The sequence below is a fragment of the Cottoperca gobio genome, chromosome 19 (genome assembly GCF_900634415.1).
Source record: "Cottoperca gobio chromosome 19, fCotGob3.1, whole genome shotgun sequence".
Classification (NCBI taxonomy): Eukaryota; Metazoa; Chordata; class Actinopteri; order Perciformes; family Bovichtidae; genus Cottoperca; species Cottoperca gobio.
The window spans coordinates 11384652-11407640 of NC_041373.1; the positions used below are offsets into that span (position 1 = coordinate 11384652).

The following is a 22989-nucleotide window of genomic DNA, read 5'->3' on the forward strand; positions in this document are numbered from 1 at the left end:
TTTACTTTTAGTACATTTCTCCATGTGTTTTGATAGATGTAGCAAAGCCTATATTCATGAAAGCGCTGCCACCACCATCAAACAGCGCAGACTTGGAGGTCCTTCAAACCAGACATGAAGAGTGTCTCAATAGATTTTTAGAGTTGACTTTTTATGTTAAGGTTAACATGCATTAAAAGAAAAACATGCAGCTTCAGACACTCATCTTTTCGACAAATGGAGAATCTAGTCTCTCTCCTTGAATTTAGTTTGAATAGGGTCAGGGCACTTCAGAGGTTTGTATATAAGAACCTCAACAAGTCAAGAAATAATAAAAAAAAGAAGAAAAGTTACAAAAGAAAAGAAAAAGAAGACAAAATGTGCATATCATTATGGTATTTGTTTCTGCAGATGCATTGAGTTGTCTATTTTTACTTATTAGTGTATTTAACAGGGACCACGTATAACAATATTTTCAATCTTTCTGATCTGATGCATCAAACTGAGATTAAGCTAAAAGCTCATTTTCATCCCCAGTCTCCGGGCAGGTTTACAAAAAACTAACAAATATCACATTCCACACAACATAAGATCATAAAATACTGTTCATTATGTACATAATCACATGATGCATATGATATTTACAGAACAGATGTGGTTGTTTGATTAGGGAATGGATCTTAAAATTGAAAAGACTGCATTCTAGCTGATTTCCCCCAAATAATACATTTGTGCTATCACTGAATATCTGTGAAATAGGAATTAATTGCTCTTTAGATCGAGCTTTGAGAATTCATGTCGTCAGATCCCACAGGAATGAATCATATTTAATGAGCCTCTGTAGACAACATGTCAGTTAATTATCAGTGGAAAGTAAAGACAGATGCTTTCTGTTCCACTTGCTTCCGTAACTCAGTGGGTTTTCTAATCAATGAGTGAATAAGTCTCTTTGAACAGCTTAAGCATTTTCCTTGGATTTTCTGTCCTATTCAAAAATATACAATGTACCTACCACTGTCATGGCCAGTAAGGTTTGACACCTCATTATATCAAAGAATAAAAAAGGTCATTATTATTTTGTTGTTGTTAAACAGCTCCCCATGAGGCCGTGGCACTGTGTCAATGGCTAATTAGATATGATATTCTAAGCTCAAGCTAAAGACAAATGGAAATGTCAGCGTGTTAAGAAATTCAGCCAACGGGGCAGTTAATGGGGGACTCTTTGTAGAAAGAAAACATCCCACTTTATTTCATTACAAAGAAATGACTGAGAAATGATTTGAGTAGCACCATTGAGAGCTGAAGTCCTGCTGTTTGCTATGAAAAAATGTTGTAAAAGAAAACAGTTTTAATTTATTAATCTTTCTGTGGCACTTTGGACCTCTTGTTCCTTTTGCGAAATGTACCAAACTTCTCAATGCAGCATTGATTGTTGCAGCTCAGTAACTTTTTATAAATAAGAGACATTATAAATAGTTTGAGATTAGAGAATATATGATCAAAGAAGAAGTATTGAGAACAGCTTTCAATACTTGGTGGACAATACTTCATTTTCTTCCTTTATTTCTCCTATTCTTTGCTCTCCTGCTGTTCAATAAACCTCCCCCCCCCCCCCCCATCAGGCTCGGCATGGAGCACGACGGCCAGGGGAATCGTTGTGCTGATGAAACCAGTATGGGCAGCATCATGGCACCACTTGTCCAAGCAGCTTTCCACCGCTATCACTGGTCACGTTGCAGCAAGCAGGAGCTCAATCGATACATCCAGTACGTTCCGTTTCCCTCACTCCATGGCTTCTCATATACTCCACATATTGGTTTTTACATTGCAAAGCTTATGTGTGAAGCAGCTCTATGTTATTGGTGTGTGTTTTTTGTGGAATCTTCTCCTTATTTCTCCAAAGCTCTCACATATACGCCTCTATTGTTCTCATCTTTTCTCCAGCTCCTATGATTGCCTTCTGGATGATCCCTTTGAACACAAGTGGCCCAAGCTTCCCGAGCTCCCTGGAATTAATTATTCGATGGATGAGCAGTGCCGCTTTGATTTTGGTGTTGGTTATAAAATGTGCACCGCTGTAAGTCTTTAATTTCTGTGTCATCCCCGAAATATTGATTGATTGATTTGATTTATTTACTCCCTTTAATCAGCAGAAATCCCATGAAAGTCTATTACATGACCAGAAAAGCTGAGAATACATTACAAGAGATAATGGTATGATAATACAATACAAATACAGATTATATAGACACATAAAAACAACTGGTTATGTTTTTTTCACATGGAAATAGCACATGAAGGCTCTTTTGAGAGACACTGTGGTAGATGCTCCTATAGAAAGTCAAGAATGTGCCTCTCACTGGAGTTTAAAGTGGCGACACCCTATTTACTGTTGGTCGCCAGACACCCAGTTGGTAATACTGCAAGTATATAAATATTGCAATACTTTTATCAGTGGGCCATTGGCTCAATCCCCAATGTGTTACCTCGATCGACCTAACAGACATTTATTTTAATAAAAATCTTCAAGATTGTTGCTTTAAAACATTTAAAATAATCTTAAATTTAGCCGAGTGTGATAATGATGCACAGTAAGGCTGGGTTTTCCTCCTGCAGCTTGAAAAAGTTAAATGAATGAGTTTGTTTTAATTTCCAAAAAGAATAACTAAAGCTCAAAATGTCTGTTTTCTCATTTAGTTTCGAACCTACGACCCTTGCAAGCAGCTGTGGTGCAGTCACCCTGAAAACCAGTACTTTTGTAAAACCAAAAAAGGTCCTCCGGTGGATGGAACAGAGTGTGCCCCAGGAAAGGTGGATTATCAATCAATTATTGTTTTATTTTTTTGTACAATGGAGCTCTCTGGAGATAAGAAATAGAGAGAAAAACTAAAAGCCTGAAACAGTTTTAAATGTCCCTGTCATTAATCTGGACTTTTTGTCTTTTGACTTTCTTTCTGTCTTTGAACATTGTTTTTTATCCTGTCTTTGTGATATTTTCAGTGGTGCTTCAAAGGCCATTGCATCTGGAGATCCAGCCAGCAGCCTCAGGGCCACGATGGGAGTTGGGGCTCCTGGTCGAAGTTCGGTTCCTGCTCCAGAACATGTGGAGGAGGAGTTCGCTCCCGCAACAGACAGTGCAACAACCCTGCGTGAGTACTACCAAAGGCTTGAGTCTGAGTGGCGAGATACAGAGAACACATTGAAACAAACACTACTCTGCCAGGAGCCAAATAGTTTATATTCTTGATTACTTACTTACTACTTTATGATTAAGTTTGCTTAATTATGAATGTCATGTAGAATTTGTTAGTGTTTATATTAAGTTTTACTTCATTTTTTAGTTTTCATTGTTTACTCTGACAGCATATAATGAAGTATTTATCTTAATTTTAGAGCCTTCACAATTCTGATCTATGGTGTACTGCAAGTACACGGCTGAAAAAGTGTAATACCACAGAGGAAGTGTTGCGTTTATTTATACATACTTTTTTGAAGACAAGTCAAGCATGTGTGTCGTGTTTTGGTGTGACCGTCTTTTGCCAAACTTTCCCCCTTGCAGATGTGCAGTGTTAGCCAAAAGAAACACTGATGTGTTTGGAAATGGTGAATTCATTATTGCTAGGGGTGTATCATCAATATTATACTACCACACTATAAACGGCAGCATTCTTCCCACACACTGTTCACAGTTTAACTTACAGTATAACTTATATCGGATCAGCTTATCATTCTAGTACAATTAAAATACAGTTGAACTTTTTAACATCTTATTCGGCTTCCAGCTGCCTATAAGTAACACAGCCCCTTCACATAAAAAGGGAGGCGTCTCATAAGGATATGCAAAGACAGGTGTCAATTATTATAAGATGTACGGCATATAAGTAGTTTTAAAGAAAGTACAGAATGAATTAAAAGGGTCATTGCAGGAATCCACCTCTTAATAAATTGAGTTTTTGGAGCTTTAGTCCACATAATATTTGTTCCATCTCATAAAGTCCCCATACTTTTTAAATCCATCTTTTCCATCAAAACCTCCTGGAATTATACCAAGAAGGACAATCTTTGGGACGATCATGATGGAAAACGTCTTCATTTTTGTTTTTCTCATCTATCAGGCCTGCCTACGGTGGTCGAGATTGCCCCGGCTCTGCTTTCGACTACCAGATGTGCAACATGGAGGAGTGTGCTGGCCCTTACGAGGACTTCCGTTCTCAGCAGTGCGTCCAGAGGAGCAACAAATACCACAAAAACATCAAGCACACCTGGCTGCCGTACGAGCACCCAGATGGTAAGTCTGTAAAGAGCGAAGAGAAGTTGGCTCTGCCTTTCGTAGATTTGCTTTAAAGTTTTGTTGTTTTTGCAAAGTAACAAGCGGACAGATTACATTTGCAGGAGCAACTGCTCTCACGAAAATTTTGATTCAGGTGGGTGGTATCTCGCCTCTGTGTCCTGCTCATGTCTTTCTCAAATACTGAAGATATTTGCATGAACCAAGGTGTTTGTTTTTGTGTTTTCAGATGCCAGGAAGTGTGAGCTCAGCTGTAAGTCAAAGGAAACAGGAGAGGTGGTGTTCATGAACCAGGTGATGCACGATGGGACCCGCTGCAGCTACTCGGAGCCCTTCAGCGTGTGCGCCCGAGGAGAGTGTCTGGTGTGTTTCTACTAAACTTACGTGCACTTACAAGCATACTAAGTTGCAAATTAGAGACCATCTAAGTTAATTAAATAGAAGAAAAATATAAATGACAGTTTCCTATAAATAATTCATTCAACAAGCAGTGTTGCCCCGAACAATCATTTCTTATTAGTTCAGTATCCTCATAATAAATATAGAAGATGAGTTTGGAAATGCCATCTTTTTCTGTAGTGCCTTAACCTTTACGAGAGTGTATTTTGATGATTAAAGATAGTTCCGTTAGATATGCGATGACACACACACACACAAACACACACACACACACACACACACACACACACACACACACACACACACAAACACACACACACACACACACACACACACACACACACACACACACACACACACACACACACACACACACACACACTATTTTGTCTCAGTATTCACCTTGGGCATAAAGTTGAGACTTTTATTGTTGCAGGCCAGCCACTCTGTGTTTTGGCTAGCTTCTTGTTATGTCTGGGTGCGTTTCCAATATGCATCATTTTAAACCTCCGAAACAGATGCGTGCAGCGTTTTCCCATGGCATCATTTTTCCAGTGGAGTAATCTCAGTCTGCATAAATGTCAGGCTCACCGTTGCCCTGATTTGATTGACTGCCTTTGCGTTCCCCTCTCACAGCATGTAGGCTGCGACAAGGAGGTTGGCTCTTACAAACAAGAGGACAAATGCGGAGTGTGTGAGGGGGACAACTCCCACTGTCGCACCGTCAAGCTGACGCTGACCAAGACGCCCAAAAAGAATGGTAATTATCATCATCTAAGTCATCCCACAAAAGATCAAACTTTGTGTCTCAAATACATGATTCAGAAATAATTGGCCGCTATTACAGCCCAGAAGAAGAGCCTGCTGTGGCTCCCAGCTGAACTGTGCCGCGTGTCTTTGTCTTATTAGGAATGCTGAAAATGTTCGACATCCCAATAGGAGCACGCCACATTGTTATCGAAGAGAACGAGACTTCCCCTCATATAGTTGGTGAGTGTGTCTCTCATCCTGTGTCTGTGAGTGTGTGTGTGTTTGATGACCACGTCACATGATTGTAATTACTGGGTCACGGTAAGACTTAACTTCTTGGACTGGTACAGACCAGAGCACAGGATCACCGAGTTCAATTTCTTTACTCAATTAAAAAAGGACATGAAAGGGCCAGTTCACCCAAAACACACTAAATAACAACAGCTTTGGCTCCAAGAAAAACAGCAAGAAGTCTTTCCAAAAATCACATTTGTTCTTGAATGGCATGTACGAGTTATAATCTGAATGAATGTTGAGTTTAAAATAAAAACACGTAACTATGATACAACTTATAATTCAGTTCACTACATGACCTCGTGTGTATACAGTCAGCTTTCAAGCTTAAAGAGCATATTTGATGCTCAAAATACACATTTTCCATTGAGTATTCCTTTAAGAGATCAGAAATAGTGCCAGGATATAAGACTATAAATATAAATAATTTATTATTAACATACAGTATGTGTAGTATGTATGCCCCCCTGTGGTGTCTGTCTAGATTGGTGTAAAGTATAGTTTCTGTCACACAAGAATACACTATTCCTTGTCCCTGAGGCTCAGTCCAATAAAGTTTTTTATAACAGCTTTTTACTGCAAAGGAAAGATCACTTAGCATGGTGTGCTGTGTTTTATATGTCATCTGCTTAATCTAACGCACAGCATATATGTGAGAACCTTTTTTTTTTTTTTAAACAGGAACAGTTGACAAACAATCAACTCACATTACAGATGCTATGGTGGTGGTATGAAAAGAAAAAAGCTTTCTGATTTAAACTACACTGCTGCGCTCATGACTTTGAACAGAATGTAGATGAGGCTAATAGATAGTTGAAGGTTTTATCTTTAAATGCACTTAAATGCAGTACAAAGCAATGTGTCAGAAGTAATCAGACCAGAGCTCTAAAATGTCTTCAGGTACGAGAAAGAGTGACCTTTGAAATTACAATAGCTCTTTGTACGACTGACGATGGTGAGTCAGGATCACCGAGGCATTCAGCCCTAACAATTTTCTCTCCTCTTTTCCTCTGGCTTTTATTAGCTCATGGGAAGAAGAGATGACACACAACTTGGAGAAAAATGACCGTTGGCTAACCACAGCGCCAAAATATCTCAAAATACATACTGACACGTTCCCTGCTTTAAGGAAAATCTCACTGTTGTTTGGCGGGGGGGAGGGGTTGATCCCGAAGCTCTGTTCAATTGTTGAGATTTTTAATGAATGAAACTAAAAACTACATAATGTGCACACATTCTTTCCCACCACACATGCATAAAAAACTTTTTTTTTCACTCGTTACTGACAGCTGTGAAGAATCAAGTTACTGGAAACTTCATACTGAATGCAAAAAGTGAAGAGGCTGAAACAAAGACCTTCATCGAAAATGGTTTACAGTGGGAGTATTCCCTCAATGGTGAAAAGGAGACGCTGAAAACAACTGGCCCTTTGCATGAAGGCATTGTGGTGCTGGTGAGTGGGACTGCAACAGGATCATCACTTTTCACTTTTTCCTGAGTTTCATTGTTTTTCTAATAAACTTCATTTCACTTCGCTGCAGGTCATTCCCCAGGAAGAAGATGCCAAGATCAGCCTTACTTATAAGTATATCATACATGAGGACCTGTTACCGCTTATTACCAACAACAATGTTCTTTTGGCTGAACTGGACACATATGAGTGGGCACTGAAGAGCTGGTCTCAGTGCTCCAAACCCTGCGGGGGAGGTCAGTGAGTGTATGTTTAAATAAATGAAGCAATTAAAGTTGCACATTGTTACTTTTCTGTTCAGAAAACAGCAAAGATTAATATATAATGTTGTTTGTGAGTTGTTGTTTTTTTTTACCATGTTATTGTCTAAAGTGGAAAAGGTCCCTCACTGACTGAATCTATTAGTCGTTTCATAGAAAACGTATTTAAATCAAGTGCCAAATGATAAACATTTGCTGTTCCAGTTTTTCTAGTGTCAATATTGTCTTATTTTCTCTGTTGTTAGTCATTACAAATCAAATATCTTTCCATTGTGCTTTCTGTTAGACAGACAAACCAACTTAAGTCATATCAATATGGACTCGAATTTAAATTGGTATTTTATGACATATTATACACTAAGCAATGATTCAAATAAATAATAAAGAGATAAACAGTAACGCAAATAATAATCAGATGTAGCCCTAGATGAAACATTGTATTTCTATGATTCTTTGCTGGAAGATTTATTTTGTACACTTTTCCATCCTTCAGGCATACAGTACACAAAATATGGATGCAGGAGGAAGAGTGATAGCCGCTTGGTACATCGAAACCTTTGTGAGACCAGCAAAAAGCCAAAACCTATCCGCAAGCGCTGTAATGTCCAAGAGTGCAGCCAGCCCGCGTAAGTGCTTTCCAGCTTTAGATGGTCATGTTTTAAAAGCTATTGCAGCATTTAAAGTGATAATAGTGTTTTCAGCCCCATATGTCCACTATCACATGGAGTACAACTATTATTGTCCAAGAGGGGAAAACATTTAATTGCTGGGTTACATAAAACTGTTTTCAAAAGAGCCTACTGTGCTGACAGGTGGGTGGTGGAGGAGTGGAGTCCCTGCAGCAAGACCTGCGGGAAGCTCGGCTACCAGACCAGGGTCGTGCAGTGCATGCAGGAGCTCCACAACGGCACCAACAGGCCCGTTCACAGCAAACACTGCACAGAGGATCGACCGGAGATGAGGAAGACCTGCAACCACACCACGTGCCCCGCCCAGTGGAGGACAGGGGCGTGGTCTCAGGTGAGACAGGAGGAGAGACAGCTGCACCTGCTCTTCTTCAAACTTAGTGTTAGATGTTTATTAAGTGGAGACTTAAGCATTGCTAAATTGAAGTGAGTTGCACCACACAAACTAATAATTACTAAACTAAAACTAAAATACCGTGGTAATACCAGGTCAGGTCATTTGTAAACTTAAAAACAATCTTTTTGTTTTATTCATTTTATGCCAAGTATAAAAACACAGAAGGATGCTCGCACTTGTATATGAATGGGTATGCATATTGTGCCATAACAGGAAAAGTGCCATAAACATGAATTAAACAAAATAAATGTTGTGGTAACATCATTGTAACGGAGTGACATCATACAAACATATGATAACATATCATGGCAATCTTAATGCTCAATCACAAATGAACTGTTTTGGATTCATGACACTGTCACAGCAATTAAATCTTGACTCATGCATCATTTCCTAAAGTGTAAATAGGTTTCCTACCAATTTAACGTGTGTGTGTGCGTGTGTGTGTGTCTGTGTATTTGTATGCGTGTGTGATGGGTTGTTGTGGCAGTGTTCGGTGACCTGTGGCGAAGGGATTCAGCAAAGGCAGGTGGTCTGCAAGGCCAGCGACAACACCATCGGAGAATGTGAGGACGAGAAGCCAGAAACAGTCCTCATTTGCAAACTTCATTCTTGTCCAGGTGAGATCCGCAATATGTAAATTCAGAGCATGACTAAGTCATTTCCTTTTCATTATTGATGGCGAAAAACTAAAATGTGTTTATTTTGAACATATAATGAAACATAATAGAGCATGGGCATAGCTATCATATATATATATATATATATATATATATATATATATATATATATATATATATATCATAATCATAATGTTCTAAGCTGTACTTTCACAATTTATTTTAACTGACTAAAACAATTTGTCACAGTTCTAAGCTGCATCTTAAATTAATCTCAGTCTCAGCTTTCAGATGATGTACACCACTTCTATGTGGCTTTTTATCCACCTCTACCCCTAAAACAAAAGGGGGAGGGGGTTTGAATGGTAAGATGTTAAAGTGCTCTAAGGAAAAATAAACTTTCAAATACTTCATTGAAACTGTCTAAACTGAGAAGGAGTTCAGCTTCTTTGTTCTAATGTCTGCACTGATCTCCCTCCTGCAGCTTTTCAGAACAAGTCCGGTATTTGTAAATAGCACCAAGCTTCATCTTACAGTAGCAAGAGGTTGTCGAGCGCTTATCTTGGGTGTCATGGCTGATGTTTAATGTCTACTTCAAGAATATTTTTTGTCTACTGTTGTCGTCCCCTCCAGGACAGTCAGTGTCTCCTCTCAACGTTGGAACAATGGAAAACTCCACAATAAAAGATGAAGCTGTACACCAAAGAGCTCCTGAAAACCCTGTCCACAAAATCTCTTCAAGTAAGTCAATATATAATTCGTTTCAGAAATCCCTTTTGATCCAAATGTAAAAATCTACGGGAGAAATGTTTTTTTCTTTCGATCTCATTTGTGATGTCCTTCTCACCTATTGTCACTAGATGAGCCATGTCTGGGGGATAAATCGATTTTCTGTCAAATGGAGGTTCTTGCCCGATATTGTTCCATCCCTGGATATAATAAGCTTTGCTGTGAGTCTTGCAACAAGAAGGAAAACCTCGCCACGAATGCTCCTGAGCTTTATAACAACCCAGTGGCCTCATTTGAACCTGAGACATCCGCTCCTTCTCACTCTGCATCACCCAAGTCTCCACCAACCGCTACAACCCAGAGCCCGCCGCAAACCACTAAAGCCATTGGCAGACGGCTTCGCTCTACCGCCCCGGTGCCAACCACCGCTGCTAAAGCCTCGCCATCCACAGGTGCCGCTCTGCCCCAGGGTCCCACCAGCGACTCCTCCCTCACAGCTGGGAAAGGAGATTCAGACCCGGGGCCTATTCTACCTCCAGGGCCTCCACGGCCAACAGCAGACTCCAGTGGAGGTGCCTCTAAAGAGCACAGTCCAAACAGCACTTTAGGCTCAAGAAGGGACGCTTTAGGATCCGAGAGGGACTCGAGTCACAGAACCCTGTCAGCTCAGAAATGAACAGTGAGCGATGTTGTGAACGTGCTGCTCAGTGAGACGCTCTCATACATCAGCTCGCCCTTTGTGCAGCATCTCATAGACTCACAGTCTTGCTGCAGATATTTTCTTTTTTTTTCTTTTTTACAAAGATTTTTTTTCCCATGCCAGTGAACTTAGACGAGACCAGCGATGGTTACCTCATCAACACTTCAGAGTGATCTGTGGGCAGTGTCGCTCTGCCCTCTGTGCTTCAAATATGAAAAGGAAGGAAAAAAAAGGTGTCAGGTGCTCTAAACTAAAACGACTACAAGACGTGTTCAAAATGTGATGACTGCATTGCTACATTCATGTTTTTATCTGTGTACAGTTGTGTAATCCTGTTTTTTCAAGTGCATTAGAACTACTATTGAACTTGTATTGTGAACATGTGAGGAGAGGTCAAAGGCCATGGTTTTGGAGGTGCACGTGTCAGCTATAGAGTCCGGAGTGTGCCACCATAATAATTATAGACCCTGCCAGTGTGAAATCATGATCACTTAATATATTGCTAAGTTATTAACTAGTTAAATTAATGTTTTAATGATTCACAAGGCAAAGTAATTTAGCAGATTAATCATTTCAATTTATTCTCTTTTAAGATTTTGTAGAATTTTAAAATAGAATTGAAAAAGAATATATTTTTAAGCTTTTTAATTGCATTTTCTGTTCCCTTTACTAATATCTCTCACCATTTCATTATCTGCTGCAGTTACTTTCCAGGGATTCAAGGATCATTTACTGTCATTAAGGAACAAAAACAGTAGTAGTGCTTTCCTGAAGTGCATTTTTAAAATTTGCAACAGGAGGAACTTTAACAAACAAAAACAATGCTGAATTTTCTGGGCAGATAATCCATCTTCCATTTGAGGATTTCTCTAATTTAAAAACACCACCACGTTGTGGCACCTAAATATTTATTCCGTCCAACCCCTTATAGCAGTAACAGAAACGTGTGTGCTCAGCAGAAGGTGGCAGTCAATCCGTGCTCCTGTTGCTGTAGTAAACTTTAAAAATCGGTTTAAAAAACAACCGTTTTTGGTTTAAGTGAGTGGCGTGCTGTAACTAACTCTTGGCTAACAGCTGAGACTTCCTGGAGTTTTGTCGTCACCATGAGGTTGCCAAACAATCTAGCTCATAGGAAAACTGTACATTAAGAAATAAATACAATTTTTGGAGGTCTTCATAGATGTATTTCTTCATTTTAGACGGAATCAGGCATTTCTTTATTCATCATTTAAATGAAAATAAATTGATAATGGCTTTTAAAATGTATTTAATTAACTACAATAAGACACCTGTTACATCTATAATTATTCCAGTGGCACACTGCAGACTTTATAGACATCACTCCTTGCTGGGAGCCTCATGGCTTCTCTGTCCCCGGTGCTCTTTCTTTATGGTTTTGTTTCCAAATCCAACGTACAGGTGATTAAAAAGAAAGAAATCATGACTGTCTGCAAGCCAACCCCACTGTAGCATGCCCTTTGTCTGCCTATGTGGAGGTCAGTCACTTAACGCTTTAAAAACAAAAAAGATTTAAGAAAAAAAAACTCATTGTTATCTTTTGTAACTGATATATTTTTCAGATAATAATGTATATAGTGTAAATTTCAAGTTATGAAAAGAAATTAGCAACCAGGAATTGAACGGAAAGTATGTTGCAATTGTAAAAATACAGGCGATGCTGTAAGTCTACAGACTCTGGTTGGTCTTACTGTTACACCATTCCTGCATTGCAGTTCATAACAGCATTATGTGTATTGTATAGTTCTTGTATATACGTACGTGAATGAAAGCTTTAAATGTTAATATTTATTGAATTTTTAAGTGGTATGGAGAACAAAGTAAAACCCGTTTGAAAGAACTCAGATTCTCGTTATTTCACTTTCCTGTTTGAACTGCATGACTATGTGACAAACGGTTTGTAAAAGCTACTGTACATGAGTGTCCTTAACCTAAAAGGAGGCATCTGTTATGTAGTGTTGCTATTAATGTGGTATTTAAAATATATTTTTCAATGTGATGGATGACAATGAATCAGGCAAAATAGGCACATTCAAGCACTTTATTCATTTTGTCCAGTCATGTGCATGCCCTCCTTTAGTTAGTTGTGTATCAACAGACAATTGATGACTCCTAATCGGGAAATCTTGAGGTTTGAGTGGCACACTCTGACATTATTTCCTATTATAAGTCAGCAGCCTTCTGCCAGTCTGGCACAGGGCTGCTGATACTGGTGTCTGTCTGCCTGCTCTGGAGCTGAGCGTCTCCTCCAGGCAGAGTTTCTGCTCTTGTTGAAAGAGTAGCCAGGCTGTCACTGTGCCTCCGTCTTCCTGCCTTCCCCTGTGAGTGGGCTTCTGCAGTCTGCATGTCACACAAACTCAGTTAGCCCAGCGTGGCGCTCGCTGTGAGACGTCTGCGAAGGTGTCTGGTGAAATCCAGCTGTGCTCGGGGCAAAGCCTGATTGACAATGGACTTTGGCAGCCAGCCCTGAGAACAACATTAGAACTGAGTTAGACTTATGAATTGTATTTCCGTCATTGTTCGAGAGTGAGTAACAGCTCGATATTTACATCAATAAACACAATTTCCAGTATCATAATCCACATTTTGTTAAACAATAGCAAAAAATTGCATAAATAAAGCAAACTGCCGAGGAAGACTGAGCTGCAGTTGACAGCACCAACAAAAAGCCAGGAAGTGGACTTTGAGTTAAAGGGCTGGCTGAAGCAACTGCCTTCAGACGCGAATGTTGCTAGGCAGTTAGGTTGCGTGCATACCACACATTGTGCTAATCATAAAGCTTAAGCAAAGGTAATGGCCTTGTCACAGCATGCATCCCCATTTGCTGCATGTAATCCCCCCCCCCCCCCTTCTGTTGCTCTGTTGAAGTGTCCGTCTATTTATATTGCTTGTTGAAACACTGAAGTCTGACTACATTTAGATGATGATGATTATTATTGTTATAATTATTATTATTATTATTAGATCATTGATAGGCTGCAAAGTGCCATCTATAGAAATATAACAGTACTTTTTAACTGATCTACAATGCACCTGTGTAAAAGTACATTTATACTCAGGTACTTTGACTTTTACAGTAAATACTGTGTTGGGACCCTTTCCCCTCTTAGCTTCTTAGATGATAGTCGAAATAAATGTTTGGGCCTGAAGAGATAAAAAAACAAAACATTTCCCACTGTATTTTTGTACTGATACTTTCACATAAGTAAACGACATGTATACTCTTTCCAATACTGGAATCCACTAAGCACCAGCTACATATAGCTCCACAAACCTGGCAGTTTATCTCTTGTAAATCATCATTTTTTTCTTCCAAACTTTCTATTCTGCTGCTGATTTATTTGGTTGTCCACCCCCACCACACACCTCCTCCTCAGTCAATCATAATCCAGGCTAAAAGCAACACAGTTTAAACTGCCAAATGCAGGAAGAAGAGCTGGGAAAACATAAATCTGTGAATGCGTAAATCAACAGGTTCACATCTAATAAACGTTGTGTGGGTGATTATTAATATATAAAATAAAGTCTGCTTTCCACTTTGAGTTATGTTTTTATATTATTTTTCAGTTGCTCCCAAGTCCGTTGAAAGAACAAGACTAAAATAGTATCATACAAGTCATACTTTCCCCAAGAGGATGGATAAAGTATCTTATTCTCTGTAAGAATACATCTAAGCAACACCTTCATTTATTGGAATACACACACGTCATTAAATTCAGATCTACTCATGCCCTCGATGGGCAGTGATATCATATATCTATGAATTTACACATTCACACAGTCAGAGTTTTTTTTGCCAGCTGTCCTTCCTGCATTTGGCATTTTAAACTGTGTTACTTTTAGGCTGGATTTTGTGTTAAACGTCTTCATATTTGTCTAAAATTGTAGTTTGCTCTTTATTTGCAAATTATGCCACTCTGCTGACAGCACACTTGTCCCTGTTTGTGATTGGTCATATGCTGTAAAACCCCGCCCCTTTTATGTGACGCGCTCATATCCGGATTGAGGGTGAGGGGGAATAAATATGACGGAAAAAAACAATACGGCCGGCATAAAAACAAATATAAAGTGCATAAAGAAACTCACCTTTACGCTGAACTAGTGGGGTATAAATTTTTCACCAATAGTAAAAGGTTTCTTCTCTTAGTCACTAAGTATGACGCTCTCAGTGCACTCGCATGTGTTGGTGTGGTGTCCATCAGTAATTGTTTATGTCCTTCTTGTTCATGTTTTTTTCTTTCAAAAAACTCCAAGTGCTTGTCTTTTAACGCCGGGTGCCGGCGAAGCCGTTATGAAGGCTTCGTTGCCTCATTTGCGAGTCTGTATATTATGCAGAGCGGCACATGAGAATCACCTGTAGCGATAAACACGTATTTTAAGTGACTCCTGATATTGTCTTTTAAATGTCTCCTCATTGGGTCTTTTCCCTTTTCCAAAAAAGCTCTTTAAAGACGTTTGTTTTCCACTCATTGTTGCTTGTGGGCTTAATTTTTTGAAGTAAAGTATCACGTGACAGACGAGCGTCTTGACATGACACAGACGTACAGACAGATGTATCCGGTAAAATATTTTTTTATTCAATCTTTCTGTGCGGCCCGGTACCAGGTCCGTGGACCGGTGGTTGGGGACCACTGAACTAGAGAATCATCATTTTTACGGCACTGGTTTAGCGGTTAAGGAAACTCACAGACCAATTACATACGAGTTAAACCATCCCACGTGATGCTACGCAGCCAATCAAATCTGTGCATTCCAACCGGCAAACATTGCGACTCTGAATACAGACAGATGAGAGGCGAGAGGCGAGTGACCGTGGTGCTCATTAGAAGTGGTGATGTGAAACGCCACTATGAGACAAAGCACAATGTTTTTGACCAAACAAACCCACTCAAGTCTGAACTGAAGGCACAGAAAATAAGCACTCAGAGCTCAATGTGATTTTGATTTGTGACAAAATAAAGCAAATAGGCCACCTGTCAGCATCATCAGCCACAGAGAAAGGTTTAACCCAGGATGTGCTAGTCTGGGTTAAACTGTTCAATTGTTAAGATGTGTTGAGACTGATTTATTCTAACATTGGTTGAGAGTTAAATCAAGATGTGAAACAGTTAAAGAAAAAGGGAAACTCAAGCTGCTGCTACACTTTATTTTATGTTTCTAAGATTAAGCACTTTATTTTAAGATGCACAATTTTTCAAAAGCTATTTTGTTTATTTTCTCTATTTTATTTTTAAATGCAGCCCGAGAAGAACACTATACATATCTAAAGTATTATATATATATCTGTATAGTTCAATGTTAAGTGACAATAAATATTGTCTAAATGTTTTTAAATTGTACTTTCTTTATTAGATTTGACAGTCAGTTGTTGATGACATGCAGACGTTGATACAGCCACTGGGCTACTTCAATATATATCACACTAATTCATAACGCAAGTTAGAGATTATGATGCTCCGGACCTTTGCTTGCGGAAATTTTCTCTAACTGGACCTTTTAGTTGAATACCCCTGCAATACGGCTTTATTTCAGTTTAAACAGTGGAATGACCTAACCAAGAAGGTTTAGTTGAGTTTTATTTAGCCTCTGTCTGTTTGAATAAAGTGTGTTTTACGGTTGTATTTGTCTGTTAAATATGGAGAATGGGTGTAAGAATATGTAATTTCTTGGCATTTTGTTCATTTATTAGACTAAAGAAGCTAAGACCAATTGTTTGCCTCAGGCTGAAACCACATCATTTTAGCATGTTGATGTATTGTGGTATTATTTTGTTTTTGAGTTGTGTATATATTGCAAACAGCAGAAAATGGCCAATCTCAGAAGCTTACTGCTAATCAGATAAAAGCCTGCAGGTGCTGGAGCTTTGAAACAATGTAAACAAATAAGAAAGGCATCTGCAAATTCAATATTGCACAGATGGGAGTGCATCTGTGCAATATTAATGTATTAACACAAACATTGCAATGAATGGATATTGTACGTAATGGAGTCTGCAGATGCTTTTCTAATTATCCCTCACAAAATGGAAAATGCAGTATATTTACCTTTACATCCATATTAAGAAGCCATGTGAAGCGACTTTTTCCTCTATCTTCTTTCAAAGCCTGGATGATGATGCAGGTTGGTCCATCCTCGGCTCTGTAAACATGCAAACAAAGTCAATAACCCAATTTATTTTGGGAAGGAGCACTTCCTCAACTCAAAATGTGTTTGAGTTTGAGGTGCTCCTAGGTAGACACAAAAATCACAAGAAGTCTTTGGCTTTTCTGGTGATTTTAAAAGTCAATAGTATTAGTATTCAACCAGGGTTAATTACAGATAATGTGCTATTATAGAAATTAATTAAAATGTGTCGTGCTAATTACAGTTGAATGCTAATTTATGGCATTTATGTCAAGGCAGCATCAAAGAGCTGCAGCATAACTACAGTAAAAAAAAAAAAAATCTGCACCATTTACTCATCTAAAGGCCCTGTCACACATATCCGTATGACAGAAAAATATCGGCAATAGGTTGATATAAATTAAGGGTAAGTTGTGATCGTTTGAAGGACGCAGACGTTACGCCGAACAAGCCAGACATACACAGTTCCTTATGGCAGAAACGTATGCAGGTGTACATGAAAATTATCTCAAAATGTGTCAGAGTCCAAATACGTCCAACTTTTCCACAGCGGTGTTGTAGCTGACGTATATATAACAAATTATTATCCGCATGTCAAACATTGATCGCGTATCACTTACTTATTTAAAACGTATCACAGCGTCTGGCCAACGGAGCTGGAAAAGTGCCATTTGGTTCACGTCATGCTGATGCTGGAGAACGGCTAGAATGCTGAACGCTAGCTGTACTGTAGAAACACGTTTAATAAGTTACTCCGTCGTCAAGCATCATCTTAACATAGGGTAGGAATAGGGTATCCACTCGTTATCAATACATTGGCTGTAGGGTTCACCGTCAGCCGACGTAGCCTATATCTAACGTTCCTCTAACGTAGTCACGTAGGTATTTACGTATGTATTTACATACTATATTTACATACTATATTTACGTAGGTAAATGTTCACCTACGTATTCCGTATTCACGTATGTCTAACATCACGTAATGTCTGCATATCTTATGAAGCACACGTCTGGTACGTCCAGTAATTTTGAACATGCTCAAAACATCAGCGTTCAACAACTCACCCCAGCAGTAACACAGCAAGCTCTTAACGAATACTACTTATACCTTACCTTATATCTACGTAAACCAGCATGTTGCCGATATGTTGTATAGCATGCGTATAGACATGCGTATCTGTATATGTTCACTTTTCCGATCCGATGAAAAGTTGAGTCCAATTACGTCCAACTTTTCATCAGATCGGAAAAGTGAACATATACAGATACGCATATCTAACCTATTGATAGAGTATCACTTACTTATACAAAATGTATCAGACGAATACCCAACGAATGCATAAGATATACAAAATATCGGCAACACGCTGGTTTACGTTGATATAAGGTAAGGTATAAGTAGTATTCGTTAAGAGCTCACTGTGTTACGCTGGGGTGCGCTGTTGAACGCTGATGTTTTGAGCATGTTCAAAATTACCGGACGTACCCGACGTGTGCTTCATAAGATATGCAGACGTTACGTGACGTTAGACATACGTGTCTGGCATGTTCGGCGTAACGTCTGCGTCCTTCAAACGATCACAACTTACCCTTAATTTATATCAACCTATTGGCCAATATTTCGTATGCGCCGGCATACGTTTCTGTCATACGGATATGTGTGACAGGGCCTTTAGTATCTAATGGCTATAAAAGGGTGCTTTTATTCTCTTTTGTGTTATTCCTCTATGCATGCATTCTTTTAAAATCCTCTGACACGCGTCTGTTAAAACATTTCTCATTAGCTGGTGCTGAGCAAATTAACTGTAAAACCAAATTAAAACACTCCGCTGGTTCATTACTGTAGAGTTGAAAGATGTTTTTTACGCTTTGTTCTGACGTCTGAAAGACTGAGATTACTCTACTGTATATTTTGAGAGGCCTGGTCTGCATGCTGCATGATCCTACCTCACAAAGCCTGCCTGAGGTGGGAAGGACTCCAGCTGAATTGCTGCTCCTCCAAGATAAACACTGGAATTTCGTTTGCAACTGTGTCTGACACTCAGGAAATCCCTTTGGCCAATCAGATTTCCCGCCGTCTCGGCTGAAACCTCGTGAGTGATAATCGTTTCGGGTCCAACATGCTTCAGAACCTACAAGAGACACAAATACGATGAGTTGCAATGTAATGTCAGAATACATTTTTGCATATATATAGCATGACGTCAATGAATTATGGCTTCTGGCAGAAATGTGCTAGACCTTCATAAAATAAGAAAATAAGTCAGGGCTTTCTAGGCTAGTTAGGAAAAGTGTAAAGAAAATACAGATCTCATAACTCTGAGCTGCTTCCATAGTATTCGTATGGTATTTTTCTAGGTTATAGTTTCACTGTTGATAAAATACTTAATGTCAGCAGCTCACTTTGATTTGCTGTATGCTCGGGTTCCACTGTTGCATCTCCTCCACTCGGACAAACAGGAGGTCGTAGAGCTCGTCCACGCTGGCCTCCAAGATCGCCTCCAGCCTGAAGACCTTCCCGGCACCCGGCATCACTTTGCTACAAATTACATCTCCGTCGCTCTACAAACGAGCAAAAAACGAGCAGAATCGTTACACAATGGACACAGATTAACTTCGGAGAAGAAAAAAGGCACTATAATTTGAATATTGTTACCTCTGTGATCTCGACCTTCCATCCTTGTGTGTCTTCCAACATGCAGAGAGCTTTTCTCATTGCTTCTTGGCCTTGTTGTACATGGAACAGCTGATCATCTTTCGAAGGCGCAGGCTTTATATCTTCAGGTTTGGGCTCTGCAAAAGATTCTTCTTAGTAATCTTACAGCAACTACACTCTGAAACCAGAGTTATTATTATTTTTAAAACTTTTGTACCATTATACTTGAATCCAGCATGTGTTCTCATGTGATGTTGGACTTGTCCCCATCTCTGCAGGTGTGTGAGCTCCTGGCCTATCACTGCCACAGCTGTGCGTTGAAGTCCTGCATGAAAAGTTAAGAGACACAAAAGAGAAACAAAAGCTCAGCCGTCTTACCCAGAATGCAGCATTTGCAACAAAAGGAAGACAGAGATGACGAAGTGATTACCTGCCAGACTCCTCAGATGTGGGTAGGAGATTCCACAGCAGAGCTTTACAACAGCAGGCAGCATGTTGTCTGTCTTTGGCAGTGACAGCAAAGCAGCAGTGTGCGTCTCCACTCTTTTATATGGCCTGTGAAGGTCTCTCCGCAGAGATAAGGGCCAGAGACGAAGATAGGACCTGAAGGACACACTTGACAAGAGTTTTATTAACTAAAACACATCATTAGGTGCAAGGCAGAGAGGAAAATCTAACAGTAACTGTTTAGTGCATTTGCTGAGTTTTAAATCATCATTTTAAAACCTAAACCATGTGGGAGACATATTGTCATGGACATGTCATTGAAATAAAGGTTATAGTCTAAAACACTTTAACACTTTTATACTTCAATGACATTTATTTCAGTTTTAATAGATGGCGAGACATCTTTTCACCTGAACAAAACCAGAATACGTTTCAATTAAATCCTCACATTTGAATTCCGAGCAGCAAGCCAGCGACAGAAACTAATATGTTTACTCCACAGCTGTCATAACTTCAAAGCAGTGAAATTTGCTAATGTATATGTTGCACGCCCACTGGAGAGCACAACACATAAATCCGCCTGCAGACATGGTTTAGCGGATTCTCCCAGAGGACCAGTGACATGGGTTGCTCATTATTTTTTATTTCCACTTTATAATTTGATCAAAAGTACAATGTTTTGAGCCATAACTGGCTTGTTGTGGAGAAAAAACAACAAATTTGTTTAATAATGAACATAAATAATTTGTGCACTTGCTCTTTATTTAAGAAGGCCATGTTCTTTGCAGTCATTGTGCACACATTTGTATCCATGAAGCACTCCGAACTGGATGGCAACCGCAGTATCATCAAAGTTTTTATTCTGTAAAAAAAAAAAGACAAATCTGAAACCTAACCTTAAGTATATAAACATATCTCAATCCAAGATGAAAAGAGCATCAGAGCAATGTGTAAAGGATGCACACAAGGCAAGACTAATGGCATGAAGATTATAAATTGAGAGCACAATTTGACAGCATGATTAATTCCTCGATGGCTAAATCGTCAATAATACTCCTCGGAACACATGAAGTCATCTGAATGATAATTATTAATTATGGGGTTTATTACATGAAAGGGAAAACATGCTGTAGCTAAAGGTTAAAGGAAATCTCTGCACACCAATTAGGAAAAATGTTAATAGTCTGATGTCAGAGAGGCCACCACTCGCTCGCTTTTGCCTGCATACATTTGAAAAAAAATCATGTTTGCCTAGTTACCGTGTGTGTGTGTGTGGGTGTGTGTGTGTGTGTGTGTGTGTGTGTGTGTGTGTGTGTATGAACAGTAATGGCCCTGGACAAAAAGTTTTATTGTTGAATTTTATTTAATAAATTCATGTTTTACATAATTTGTTTGGCTTTTCATTCATTTCTGAAAAGACTCCTTTTCAGAGAAGAGTTACAATGTCTACTGTACACAATACCCGTTTGTCATTTCATTTCATTTATTTATTCATGTCTGTGTGAATAATATTTTGTAGACAAAATATTGGTTTATGATTTCATTCATTCACTTATCATCTGTTCCTTCATTCATTTAATATTTATTGTCGTTGCTAGTTACCATGTCTTTGTGGATTACGATTTCAGATACTGTGTTGGATGATTTCATTTCAATGATTCATTCATTCACCACACACACACTGACTCCTTTTCAGGGTAAAAACCAGAATCTTCCATTGACCTGAATTCTGTCTACTATTTAATTTCAACTCCACCTTATCACTTCGGAGGGGCGTCTCCTCTCATCGAATGATTTTTGTGAGCTCTCTGTGTTTGTGTGAAGAGCTGTCATATCTGTAAAATATTTGGTAGAGGGCCGAGTGCCGCCCTCTCTTCTCAATGCTGCCTTGCAGCTGCCTGTTATCGCCCGCAGCCAACAGGTGTCCTTGTGAGAAGGATTCATGACGTCAATGCTGAACTTCACCTGCTGACCAGGCCAGCTGACCTCAAACTACGGTCACACGAAAAGGGAAGAGGCATAGCAAGGACTTGTTTGTGAATAGTCACCGGGCTGCTCAGCATGAAGATGTTTCCAAATCGTTTACAAAATGGGCCTTCATTACAAAACAGTTTGAGAACATTAAGTGGCACCAAAGTGAAATGCAGAGCTAAGATACGTCTCAGAATTTCTGAAAGTTTGTTGCAGATCATTGCAACATGATAACTTAATACATCTCCTCCATCATGCTTGAAATAATTAGTATTTTTGTTTACAATGGTGTTAGACAACAGCAGACTAGCGTCTAAAGATGAATGATTTTTACAGTTTAATATATAAAACAGAAATAAACAGAAAATACTTTAGAGAAAAGCAAGAAACTTTACAGGTTTGTAGTTGAGATCAAAATGAAGGTTGAGTTTGAAGACAACACTTTTTTACTGTGTAACGTACAGTACATGCCATTAAGCAGCTAAGTCGACACATTAATGAATCTTTTGTTAAGTGATTCTCTTATTAAAGTTAGAAATAAGAAATAAATTAGACATGCACACACACACACACATTATGGGAGATTATCAAAGCATTAGGAAGCCAAATAACTCAACAATTAATAACGACACACAAACAGTGAAAGTGTCACTGTTGATGCTACAGTATGTTGTGCTCAAGGACGGAAAAAATGCATGCGAGTACAAGGTCAGACTTCTTAGAGGAGAACCTTTTTTACCAGCCAAAACAACAACGCTGGTACACAGTGTGTGTGTGTGTGTGTGTGTGTGTGTGTGTGTGTGTGTGTGTGTGTGTGTGTGTGTGTGTGTGTGTGTGTGTGTGTGTGTGTGTGTGTGTGTGTGATCACAGCAGAATGTGCTCCTGAAGACACCTACTGCAGCAGGAACTACCACAGAAGCTGTTTTGAGTAATTTGCCAGGTGTCTGCCTGGCAGCCTGCCTGAACTGTCTGTCTGACGACATATTTTGTTACCACAATATCGTGCAAGTTAAATTTACGAAACTTTACAAATGTGTAGTTGCGATCAAAATGAAGGTCAAGTTTGAAGATGGACGTGGTCCGAGCAAGAGAGGCGAAGTGGCCACACGTATGTTTAGTGTGCTATTTATTACTGATTTCCTTTAGCAGCTATAGTTGTCAGTCTTCCTCTCAAGTAATCATCGTGGCAGTAGCATTTGGA

At 39.2% G+C, this 22989-nt stretch overlaps 2 protein-coding genes across 3 annotated transcripts in view; one reads left to right on the forward strand and one right to left on the reverse strand.

The window, feature by feature from the left end:
* The window catches only part of adamts14 (ADAM metallopeptidase with thrombospondin type 1 motif, 14), a 40025-nt gene extending 27594 nt beyond the window's left edge, over nt 1-12431 (forward strand). For both annotated transcript variants that reach the window (XM_029456359.1, XM_029456358.1), the window contains exons 8-22: nt 1602-1745; nt 1924-2056; nt 2677-2790; nt 2980-3128; nt 4095-4267; nt 4497-4630; nt 5303-5426; nt 5576-5656; nt 7000-7163; nt 7252-7417; nt 7935-8067; nt 8254-8461; nt 9015-9144; nt 9778-9885; nt 10005-12431. In XM_029456359.1, the coding sequence (XP_029312219.1) occupies nt 1602-1745; nt 1924-2056; nt 2677-2790; nt 2980-3128; nt 4095-4267; nt 4497-4630; nt 5303-5426; nt 5576-5656; nt 7000-7163; nt 7252-7417; nt 7935-8067; nt 8254-8461; nt 9015-9144; nt 9778-9885; nt 10005-10549 (2506 nt within the window). In that variant the 3' untranslated portion in view covers nt 10550-12431. The remainder of the gene's footprint in view (nt 1-1601; nt 1746-1923; nt 2057-2676; nt 2791-2979; nt 3129-4094; nt 4268-4496; nt 4631-5302; nt 5427-5575; nt 5657-6999; nt 7164-7251; nt 7418-7934; nt 8068-8253; nt 8462-9014; nt 9145-9777; nt 9886-10004) is intronic.
* A 201-nt stretch (nt 12432-12632) lies between these two features.
* On the reverse strand, nt 12633-19884 carry star2 (steroidogenic acute regulatory protein 2). The gene is made up of 7 exons (XM_029456360.1): nt 19801-19884; nt 19588-19695; nt 19371-19507; nt 19118-19276; nt 18662-18846; nt 16636-16729; nt 12633-13057 (listed from the first exon to the last, which is right to left on the reverse strand). The coding sequence occupies exons 1-7, from the start codon at nt 19862-19864 to the stop codon at nt 12953-12955; spliced, it is 852 nt and encodes a 283-aa protein (XP_029312220.1). The 5' UTR covers nt 19865-19884; the 3' UTR covers nt 12633-12952.
* Between the last annotated feature and the right edge of the window lie 3105 nt (nt 19885-22989).